At 38.1% G+C, this 12,738-nt stretch overlaps 1 protein-coding gene across 2 annotated transcripts in view; it reads left to right on the forward strand.

The window, feature by feature from the left end:
• LOC132132726 (microtubule-associated tumor suppressor candidate 2-like) overlaps nt 1–12,738 on the forward strand; it is a 68,250-nt gene that overhangs the window by 51,340 nt on the left and 4,172 nt on the right. For both annotated transcript variants that reach the window (XM_059545224.1, XM_059545225.1), the window contains exons 6-7: nt 9,354–9,452; nt 11,503–11,777. In XM_059545224.1, the coding sequence (XP_059401207.1) occupies nt 9,354–9,452; nt 11,503–11,777 (374 nt within the window). The remainder of the gene's footprint in view (nt 1–9,353; nt 9,453–11,502; nt 11,778–12,738) is intronic.

The raw sequence follows: 12,738 nt of genomic DNA on the forward strand, positions 1-12,738 counted from the left end.
ACTCCAGTCAAGTTCATGGAAGTTTGTGGAAACGGAGATACAGGGATTTTCAGGTTGGTCAAACTGTGATTGGTATAACAAATCCAAATAACTCCAAATCAAGTTCGTGAAAGCGATGAAAGATGGCTTTTCAGGTCCTTTCAGAGGGGTTGGTCAAACTTTGATTGGTATAAAATAATCCAAATGAGGGCTCTAGTCCCAGTGAGCAGCGGCAGCGGCAGCCAAACGCGCCAGCGTACACCTTGCCTTGCTGAGGCTGAAATACCTGACGCCAGTAGACACCAGGCGCTGGAGGGGACGAGGACTGGAAGGCTGCAGTCAACGGAGTCTCTGGCACCTGGAGGACATACAACACTGACGGGACTGCTACCCGGGGGAGGTGAGGATGCGGACACGCACTGTGTTTGTCTTGAGGCACCAGTATCGGATACAAAATCGACATTGAAGGCCACTACTGTGAGAAGTAACAACTTGGTCTTCACTGAGGAACAAATATCCGTTTTTGCATCGAATGGTTTGCATTGTTTTCATCTAAACATTCGCAGCCTACTGCCAAAGTTCACGGAGGTACGTGAGCTGGCCAGGAAAATCAAGGCAAGTATACTATGTTTATCAAAAACATGGTTAGATAATTATATTACTGAATATATATATATATTATATTATTGAAATTGAAAACTTTGTTATCGTTCGCAAAGACCGGAACAGACAATGGGGTGGGGTTTGCATATTTGTGAGGTCTGATATTGATTTTAATATAAGACAGGACCTGGTCAATGTTAACCTTGAAGCTGTGTGGATTGATATTTTGCTTCCAAAAAGCAAACCAATTTTGTGTGGTGCTGTTTATAGACCTCCAAATCAAAATGACTTCATCCAAACCTTGGAATACGTTAGTGCAGGCTGTCATGATTTTTTAAACCAGGAAGTCATTTTAATGGCAGATAATAATATTGATGTTTTGAATATAGAAGGTCCACTATACAGTTTAAAAGGGTATAATGTTAATAATTTTCAGGACATACTTAATATCAATTGGATGGAAATTACTAACATATGTGATGTTGATACAGCATGGGATTGTTTTCAATCTATTTTCTTGAAAATACTTGACAAGATAGCCCCATTAAAAGAGACCAGGATTAAACAAAGATCACAGCCTTGGATAAATAATTATATTTTGGACACCATTTACTTGAGGGATAAAATCTTAAGTGAGTTTAAAAGAACGAAACTGCCTGTTCTTTTTAAAGAATATAAAGTTCTTAGAAATAAGGTTCAGCGAATGGTGGATGAGGGGAAAAATGATTTTTTTTTGTGTCTAAAATAGAGGAGCATAAAAAGGATCCCAAGAAATTATGGTCAACTCTTAGGCCTTTGGGGATAAAAGAGAACCCTGAGCAAGAAACAAGGTAAAATAGGCCTAGATATTAATGGGTTCATATGGTATGATAAAAAAGTGGTGGCAGATACTTTTAATAGTTTCTTCACAAAAATTGCAAGTAATCTGGTGCAGAAGCTTCCATCTGCGTCAGGTGTTTTTAGTGATCCACAGAGAGTGCATAAGTTTTATGAAGAAAAGGGAGTTCAGCCAAATACTTTTTATTTCAAACAAGTAACAGAGGAGCTGGTACTAAAAAAACTCAAAGGCCTAAATCTTTCCAAGGCTACTGGGTTTGACAACACCCCTGTCAGATTTCTTAAGGATGCTGCTGAAAAAATCACTCCTGTCATAACCTATCTTATTAATTTATCTATTGAAAAAAAATCATTTCCCCAGGAAATTTAAGGTGGCAAGAGTGATACCTTTATATAAAAAGGGGCCCAAATCTGATCCTGGAAATTTTCGCCCTGTATCTATCTTGTGTTCAATCATTTATGAGCAAATAGACAGTTATTTAGCAGAACATAACCTTTTATTTGACTTCCAATCAGGTTTTAGAAAGGCCCACTCCACTGATACCTGTCTGCTTTATCTTACAGACTTTATTAGGAAAGAGGTAGAAAAGGGGAATTATTGTGGCATGGTGTTAATAGACCTTCAAAAGGCCTTTGATACGGTTCAGTATGATGTCCTTTTGAACAAACTAAAAGCCCTAGGATTTTCTCCTGCATCTCTTCAGTGGGTAAGGTCATACCTGGTGGGCAGAGAACAGGTGGTAGATGTGGAAGGGTCCTTGTCCTCACCACTTAAATTAACTTGCGGAGTCCCCCAGCGGAGTAATTTGGGTCCTCTTTTTTTTCTATGTCAATGATATGTCGTCAGCTATAAATTGTTATATGTTTTTATTTGCAGATGACTCAGCTATTCTAGTCTCTCATAAAGACAAATCATAGGTGGAAAGGCTGCTTAGTTCAGAACTTGTTAACCTCAGTGTTTGGCTAACAGACAACAAGTTGTCTATCCACCTTGGCAAAACAGAATCAATTCTTTTTGGGTCCAGAGATAAACTGAAAAAGGCTATGGGGTTCAGGGTAGTCGTAGGTATTGTTGAAATTACAGCCAAGGAAGCAGTTACTTACTTGGGCTGTATATTAGATAACAAACTATCAGGGGAGCTTATGGCTCGAAAAATTCTCTCAAAGGTAAGCCAAAGGACTAAGTTCCTGGCAAGAATATCCAGCCTCTTAGATAGTAAAACATAAAAAATCCTGGCTGATGCGCTTGTTCAATGTCATCTTGACTATGCCTGTACATCTTGGTACACAGGCACTACTAAAGGTCTTAAAGACAAGCTACAGATCTGTCAAAATAAACTAATCAGAGTGATCCTTAAATTACATCCTAGAACTCATCTTCATCCTAACCATTTCTCAAGTCTTGGGTGGCTCAGAGTGGAGGAGAGGGTTTCTTAACTTAAACTGTGTTTAGTTTAGAAGATAAGAAATAATCTGGCACCCAAATATTTATGTGATTACTTTAAAAAAAAAAAAAAATTAGTGATACGCAGAATTACTGCACCAGGGGGAGTTCCACAGATTACAGGCCCTGCCGCTTTAAGAGCTGTTTGGGAAAGTGTCAGGAGAAACAGGCTGGATTCAGTTGCGGGTTACACTGAGCTTTATTGAAAGCAGATAAGACAAGGCAGATGATATCGTTCCACAGTTTAGCTCGTTCGACAGCCGAATACCAGAGACATGAGCGCTGGAATTTTCTTGGAGTACTGCATTCGTGAGAACAAGAGGCAGAGCAAAACAAAATAGCAAAAGACACTGGAGCCTGAAGACAAGACAAGGGGAGTACACAGACCAGCTCGAGCTATTGGTAAGAGTTACAACAGTCTGGCAATGGACAGAGACACACAGGGGATTATAAAGGGAAGAAATTAGAAGAACATTGAGAACAGGTTGCGAACAATTAAGGTTAACAACGGAGAAACAAGGAGGGCAGGGAAAACTCAAATCAAACAGGCAGACGCAGTGAGCTGTCAAACCATCCAAACACACATTCACAACCCCAAAATGCAGGTGATTAGCCCCGAACCCTGACAGTACCCCCTCTCCCAGGAGCGTCACCCGACGCTCCAGAGAGGGGCCCACCTCGATGGGTTTGACAAGACAAACAGAAAGGACAGGACAAAACAGACAGGATAGCCCCTTCAGATGGCTGACAACTAGCAGGAGCATCCTCCGAGGGACTCGTCCGAAGCAGCAGACAGCTGGTCTGGTATGATCCCGTGGTCGCAACCTCTAGCAGGAACAACCTCCGCGGGCTTGACAAGGAAAACAGGAACACATCTCCACGGCCATGACCCAACTGGCAAAGTCAACCTCAGGACATAACCAGACCGACAGGATAACTTAACAACCATAACTTAACAGGCAGGAACACCGTCTACGGCCTTGATGCAACTGGCAGGAATGACCTCTGTAGGTCTGACAGGACAGGCAGGAACACTTTACATGGCCCAGATGTGACCGGCAGGAACAACACTTGAGAACTTGACAAGACAGGAACAATCTCTATGGCCAAACAGACAAAGTAGGTAGGGGCAACCTCTGAAGGTGTGATCTCGGGACACTTGACAACATCTGTGGACATGACAGGAGGAATCTCTGGACACTTGACAACATCTGTGGAAATGACAGGAGTGATCTCTGGACACTTGGCAACGTCGGTGGACATGACAGGAGAGATCTCTGGACACTTGACAACATCTTCTGGACACTTGACAATATCTGTGGACAAGACAGGAGAGATCTCTGGACACTTGACAACATCAGTGTGGCTTGTCACCTCTCGCTGAAGGCTATCCAACCACGTGAGGAGTTCGAAGACTCGGGCACTAAGAGCGTCCACATCCTGCGCAATGGTGTTGAGCTGGATGGCATGCTGACCCAATCTTACTCCCTGCTGTACGAGAGCCGAGCGAAGTGGATCAGATCCCGCTGAATCCATAATTGGCCAGACGGTTCTGTCAGGAGAAACGGGCTGGATTCAGTTGCGGGTTACACTGAGCTTTATTGAAAGCAAATGAGACAAGGCAGATGAGTATCGTTCCACAGTTTAGCTCGTTCGACAGCCGAGACCCAGAGAAATGAGAGCTGGAATCTTCTAGGAGTACCGCATTCGTGAGAACAAGAGGCAGAGCAAAACAGCAAAAGACACTGGAGCCTGAAGACAAGACAAGGTGAGTACACAGACCAGCTCGAGCTATTGGTAAGAGTTACAACAGTCTGACAATGGACAGAGAAACACAGGGAATTATAAAGGGAACAAATTAGTAGAACATTGAGAACAGGTTGCGAACAATTAAGGTTAACAACGGAGAAACAAGGAGGGCGGGGAAAACTAAAATCAAACAGGGAGACGCTGTCAAACCATCCAAACACACATTCACAACCCCAAAAGGCAGGTGATTAGCCCCGAACCCTGACAGGAAAGTACTCTTTCCTATACTCTGCAGCTGTCTTATGGAATGGTTTACCTTTAAACCTTAACCTGTTGAGCTCTTCCTATTATCATTTTAAATCTTCAATAAAAAATTGGTTATTAAACTTATAAAGAGAAAAAAAAGAAAAAAGTAATGAAATAGAAATCCTTGAAGTAGTAGGAATACTATATTGTCTGCTTGTGTGTCCGCTTGTCTTTTGGGAATTTAGTCTTTGTTTTGTTTTTGTTTTATTGTGTTTTTATTAGTGTTTTTTGTTTATTTATATGTATTCTTTATGCTCCTTTTCTTCATTGTCCTCAATGTTGTTAGTACATGTACTGTTACTCATCTTCCATCTTAAAGACCACAATGGAAATAAGCCTATGGGCTTTTTATGTTTTTATCCTTTTGAACACTTTGTGTTGATTGTTGTTGTTCAATAAAGTATTCAATCAATTCAATCAATACTTTAGCTAGTAAACACTGTATAAGAAAGTTGAATCCAGGTTGAGTTTATTTCAGATGGATCACCAGAATACAGAGGCTACATGCTTTCTGTAGCACCAGATGTGACCTGTCAAATGTCTTGAGGAATTCTGTGATAGCAGCTCCAGTTTGAAGGCTGACCTCAACTATTGCACCGGCACACAGCTGAGAGCATACTTGTCAGGCATAAGTAAACAGCACTACCTCCCTGTCCATGTCCTCTACAGAGTCATTAATCTCCTCTGCGTGTGTGAAAAATGGCACAATCCTGTTGGGGGACATTTCAGCCTATGTTTAGCCAAGACTGAAATGTTCACTTTGCTTTGAGAACAAACATCCTTTCTCAGGCCATCCAGGCTTGTTCATCTTAAAGGTCCTATGACATGAAAATTTCACTTTCTGAGGTTTTTTAACATTAATATGAGTTCCCCTAGCCTGTATCTGGTCCCCAAGTTTCTAGAAATTTTAATCGGTGCAAATCGAGATTTTGCTATCTTTCTCTGCCTTTGAGAAAATGGAAGCTCAAACGGGCTGATCTGGAATCTCCTCTTTGTGACGTTGTAAGGAGAATTGTTACCTCCCCTTGCTCTGCTTTGCCCGCCCAAATATTTACATATAATTCAGTCGCAATGTCAGCAAATGCGTTACAAACAGACTTTTATGATATGGATTCGACAGCACCGGCACAAACAGTGAGTAACAGTGTTCATTAATGCCTGATCTGTGATCAGTGATTTCTGATGTGTAGCTAATTATTAAAGTTCACACAGACTTTCTTTCTAAATCGTTTAATACTGTTTATGCATTAGTGAATCAAGCCAGTGACTAAACGATCAACTTCACGTTGTTTCTCTTAGTAGCATGAAACAAATCTGTTATTTAAATTGTGATTTAACTACAGAGAGCGATCAAAGAACGCTCCCTTTTTTTCGGAGCTCTCACACACTTGCCCAAACTGGCGTTACAATGAATGACGCTGTTATGCTGCACAACGGAGCTCTTACTGTATTCATGTGATGCATTCATGTGTTTGCTGTTAGTTGTGGTGAAAGCATTTTGTGAGAGAAAACGTGTTGCAATAATGACGAGATCACTGCATTCAAGCGATAAACAGACTCTGTCTATTCAATGCTCATCACTGCAGCCTTTCATGTGATGGGAAAAGATCGAAAAAATAATTATATAATCAACAAATCCACGATTCGTTAATCTCGACAGCTGTAACAGTATATATATATATATATATATATATATATATATATATATATATATATTTGAGAGGGGTTCCACATGTAATACGCATTTCAAATGCAAAGATGTCAGCCAATCACAACAGTTGTCGTTTACTCGGAGTCTCACAGCAGACACGCCCCTTCAAACAGAGCATTCAAGCCAGAGGGCTAATATCTGGATATAAAAATGCTTTTTATTTCTAAATTTTAAATGTAAAAATCATACTAACAATATAAGTACACCTAAGGAAACATTAAAAAGCATTTAAAGAAAAGGAAATAATCCATGTCATGGGACCTTTAAGCCCAGCACAGGGAAAGAGGCTTGTCTACTTGGTGTGCTGTGCTTGATACACATGCATACTGTAGTACTGTTTGAAGATCACAGTCAGTAGTTGTAGTGTTTTCCGTTGGACTTGCTTAGAGCATACGTCTTGTACTGCATTCTTACAAAAGTGGACACTTTTTGAAGCACATGGTTTTTGTAGTGCATACTAGTTGAAGTATATACTTATTGGGGTGCCAGTTATTGCAAACTATTTAAAATCTATTTCTTATACTAGCTGAAGCGCATATAATGCATACTGGTTTAAATGAATACGTCTTGTAGTGCATACTTGTTTAAACAAGTTGTTTAAACTTGTTTAAAGTCCATATGTTTTTATAGTGCACACTTGCATATTATTATACTTATTATAGTGCATACTTAATAGAGAGACAAACTTATTATAGTGCATACTTAATAGAGAGACATATTGTACGTATGTAATGTAAACTACAGAAGTTCATTCTTATGGTGTATGCTAAGTACATATTTGTGTAATGCATAATGGTTGAAAAAACTATAAACTACTTCTAGTAGTGCAAAGCTCTTGTAGTGCATACATGTTTAAACACGATTGTTGTAGTACTGGTTAAAGATCACTCTAGCTGTAGTGCATCCTGGTGGAATGAATCTTGTTTGGAGCATACTTCTTGTAGTAAATAATTTAATACACTTTCTTACAATCACTTATTTATCTCAGCTCAATTAGGATGATCATTTAGAAGCGATCATCCAAGTAAAGTCTGTCGAATCAGAACTCGCCTGTTCTCATTTAACCAATCATTTTGCTCCCGCCTAAAGCATAATGAGGCTATTAAAATGCCCTGTAAGTTTTTTTTCCTCCACATTCTTCTCTTTTTTTCTTTTTAACCTGTCCCCCTCTTTAGTGTTGTTATCAGTTCTGTCCCATTTTCGATGCCACATTTGCTGATCCTTAACCACAGCTCGGAGAGTCTATATCTCTGCCTGCTGCTTCCCTCTTTGTCATCCTGACAAAATCTCCAGCACCCTGGAGGCACAAAACGGCTGCGAGGGGCAGCTGGCCCATCATGGACTTCCGATCTACTGTTATCATGCTGTCTAGGTAGTGAGCGATGACAAAAATTCATGAGACCCGGCTGCTTGAAAACAGTTCAGAAATCCTGTCCAGTTCTCGCATTACTCACATGGATCTAAGGAAGCAGAATTTATACAACACCGGCTGTACACCACCATACTAGAGTCAAACATCTTCACATGCATCCACCGATGATGTACCGATGTCTCTGATGCTGTAGGTGCTGTCTCAGCATGAGGGTGGAGTTAGCAGTGGGATCCAAGGGAGGAGGGAGTCCACTGGGATTCTAGAAGGGTGTCTATGGCTGTCTGCTACACGTTGAAATAAGCTGGCAGTAATTAGGTGCCCTGGGACCCCTGTTGCAGTGTGATGTTTGTGTGTGCACTCTGTTTGGTGAAAGTAAGCCAAAAGCAGCAACCCCAAAAAATAGGCACCCAAGTGTTGTGAGATGGAAGATTTGAAACATGCTCCGATCCCAGCAGCATCTTCAATAATTTCATATATATATATATATATATATATATACAGGAAATGATTGAAGATGTCTATATATATAAAATAATTTTTTGTTGTTTTTTTAAAAGAATATACTATATTAATATTGTATAGTTAATGTATTATTTATTGTATTGTGTCAATTCAAAAAAAGTTGCTTCATTTTTAATTTTTTGGCATAACACAACAAATTACTGTACATATATATATATAAATTACATCAAGTATATACAATTATAACATTGTATATATATATATGTAAATATACTTTATATTTTGTCAGTGTTATAATATGTTAATGTTACTTGAAATCTTGCAAACTTCAGAAAAAATCAAGTTAAGTTTGCTCAATATATTACATTTATGAAAATTGTAATATACTAAGTTACCTTAACTGCCATTTTTGGTTTTCAAGTAAAGTTAATAGATAAACTGAAATGTGCAGTGCACTATTATTGTAATATTCATTTTATATTATTATGTACATCAGGGTTATTACTAGAAATATTGTGAGATGAATATTATTTATTTATTTTAATTTAATATATTTACACTCTGTTTGTCCACGGATGCCTGTAGCCTCTCAGAAAGTCATATCGTCCAGCCCGTGTGGCAAGTGGACCCTAGCAGCTGCGTTTTTTTGTGGTTCACTGCCTCTTATTGGAATCGATTCACGCACCGCCGAGACCTTATTATGACTCAATGGAAGAGGAGAGCGATACGAAAAGAGACGGAAAAGGGGGTGGTGGTTACTGTTGCGAATTTCATTCTTGGATTTGTACTCCTTTGCCCTTTATATGCTTCCTGAGCGAATATCTTTAATTCAGGTAATCTCCTGAGCACTGCCATTAACTCCTGTAACCGATGTCCTTCTTTATCCATAGTATCCCGTAAGGAATTCCAGAAGAGTTCTGACAGCACCCGTTCATCTCTGTCCTCCCCTAAGAGACTCGCTGTAGTGTCTCCTAAACCACAGTCTCCAGGTAACCAACCAGAACAAAGATCAACCCAAGATATTACTTTTCTTTCTTTCAAACACACACACACACACACACACACACACACACACACACACACACACACACACACACACACACACACACACACACACACACACACACACCACATTCAATGAAAGAGAACTTCATATAGGAAGTAATCAGTGTGGCCACTAGGGTCAAGTTCTGCTGTCATGTTGTCATGGACTAAATGAAACAATTTTCAGTATATAGTCACCCAATCTACCACAACAGTACTAAGGTGCAAATTATGGGTTTTATGGAGTCAGACACCCTAAACAGAGCTTGAATTCCCCTAAAGGACATTTAAAAAAATGCTGGGTTTCTTGAAAAATGTAAACATACAGTGTCAGGAGGCTTCAGAGTGCATCTTGCCCGCTTGCTGTCATTGTCTTCCTGATGAGCAGGGAATCGACATCCTAACATCATTTTCGCCCACCTTGCTTCCTGAAAAAGCAGATTTTCTCTTTGTTGTCATAGAGACTGATTCTCAGGCTAAAGATTAAGTCACTCTGAGAGGCCGGCGGTTGGTTTGTGTATGTGTGTGGTGGACTGGATTGTCAGTATAATGTAAAAAAAAAATATTTATTTAAATGAATATCAGTTTAGTACAGGAGTGTGTTTATGGTTACTGTTTTGATTAAGATTAAAGCTCTTCGATTTTGACTTTGTCAGATATTAAGGAGATTTTCACTATATACTGTACATTACTGCAGTTTTTTATGTTTTTGAAAAAGGTTTCTCATGCTCAACAAGGCTGCATTTATTTAATAAAAAATGCAGTAAATTTGTGAAATATTTTTATAAAAAAATAAAATAATTTATGATATATTTAAAAAATGTAATTTATTCCTGTGATTGCAAAGCTAAATTTTCAGCATCACTACTGCAGTTTCAGTTTCACGCGATCCTTCAGAAATGATTTGAATGTGAATTAAATATAATCATGATGCTGCACCATTTTTCAGTATTCTTTGATGAATAGCATTTAGTAATCTATTTAAAACATTATAAAGGTTTTTCTTGTCACTTGTGTCCATGCTGAATAAACGAATTAAAAAAAAAGCTCCAAATCTTTGAATGGTAGTTCATCTCCACATTCCTATGCAGTCTCCACTGTACATAGCACAGCTATAGCTTGCTAAGATGTATACAGAGGTTAATTCAATGCCTAATACGTCAGTAAAGGCCACTGAAAAAAAATTGCTACTAGCCATTTACAAGCAAATTGCTTGCACACTCAACACTGAGGACAGCAGTGACTCTGTCATAGCAATTAGCAGCTCTGAAACATTCAGTCTTTCTTCTGAAGATTAGTTTGTACACTAATGATAGCTGTAAATCATCCTGTCATTCCATTTGGCTCAATGTGTTTATGAAATCTATCATTGAATGAATGCTAACAAGGCTGCAGTTAGCAAAACATTAGCTGCTGTTAGCATTAGCATGAGTGTTTTGGGTTGCTTGCTCATCTTGAAGCAGATTAAGATAAATCACGCCTTGATTTTACATTTCATTAATGCAAAATCCTTGACTTAGTATACAAGTATACATTTATTTAAATAGCATTAATTGATAATGTCTATATATAACTTCCATGAGGGCCTCAACTGTCTTTGTGTGACTAATCCGTATATCCTTTGTAATACAATACATTTATTGTGAATAGGAAATATATAGAGTAACATTTTTCCATTATTTTATTTAAACTATAAGATTTGTTATGATTTGTTTAGCCACTGTTCCATTAGCTTTGGGTCACATACCTCATTTTACATAATGAAAAAAGTCTTTGAATAGTCCCTTTGCTTTACTTATAATTGATTCAAGTAATCCAGTTAGGTATAGAAATTATGGTAAAGCTTTATGTAAATTATTTCATGGTTGTTAAGCGTACAGGACTCTCTGGGGTGTCTTTGCATTATGGAGGCCATTTTATTCACACTGTGCCGTTCTGAGATGAGTTTAATGAAATTGATTTTATGTGCTTCTTCTTTCGTGTTTCCCTCTTTAGTCCTTCAGAGGCAACAGAGGGCAACAGTGGCAGTCCAAGGCTCAAGCATGCAAATTTTCCCTCGTACTGGCTCTCCGGACCCAGAGAAGAAAAAATATGAAGAGCAGAAGAAAGAAAAAGAGCTAGAGAAAGTAGAGAGGCCTGAAGAGTTGCAGCTCTTGCAGGGTCGGTGTGAAGAACAGGCCAGGCAACTACAGGCTCTTCAGACAGAACTAAAGAAAACCAGCATGAGACTGGAGGTCTTTGTGATCTGCACTCAGCACTTCTCCCTCAAGGTATTTTATTAAAGATCACAGGCAGCTAATAATTTGTTTGGCCACACGTGTGCATTCTTCATTATTATTATTACTTTACAGATTTTATAATTATTTAAATAAACAACTATTATATTTTATCATTCAAAGTCATAAAAACATGATATCATATTATATCGACACATCCTTTTTTCAGTATTATTAATTTATACATTTTAGAATTATAAAAAATCATCACAACAAATATTTTATTATTAAAGTCTTAAAGCTATTATAATAATATAATATAATGTATTATAATATAATGTATTATATTATTATATTGACATACTATTTCTTTATTATAATTACATTACATTACAATCATAATAAAGTCATAAAACTATTAAATAAATAATTTATTTCTATTTTATTATTTTCATTATTCAAAGTCATAAAAGACATCATTATATTATATTATACTATATTATTTTTGAGAATTAATGCAATAAAGATGCTGGTTTTTTTTTTCTTCTAAATTTGTTGTTTTTCAGCTGATACAGTATGTTCTATCTAACATGATTGACAGCACACTAACTACAGCAACATCCCTTATGGTACAAACCCTGCGATCATATAATTTGCTCAAGGGCAAAGTGATTTCTACAGCCTTCACATTTCACCAAAACATGAGATGTTTGTGTTACCTTGCCAAAGCCTCAACCACTAGGTTATCACTACTGAAATACTGCCGCCTTGAACTGACACATCCATCTATCTCAACCACTGGGCACTCAACAACAAGAAACAAAAACACAAACTACAGCCTTTATCTAACATGAATGTAAGGATGAGGTAACCGTGTGCAAGAGCAGAACGTTGAATCACATACACAGAATCACAAGCATATCGCTGTCTGCTAAAAAGGAATTACACGTTTTGCCATCCATATTTGTAATTCGCCATGGATTAAAGCATTTGCTAAATGAATAGATGATGTAAA

Source organism: Carassius carassius, chromosome 49, assembly GCF_963082965.1.
Source record: "Carassius carassius chromosome 49, fCarCar2.1, whole genome shotgun sequence".
In the NCBI taxonomy this organism is placed as follows: domain Eukaryota; kingdom Metazoa; phylum Chordata; class Actinopteri; order Cypriniformes; family Cyprinidae; genus Carassius; species Carassius carassius.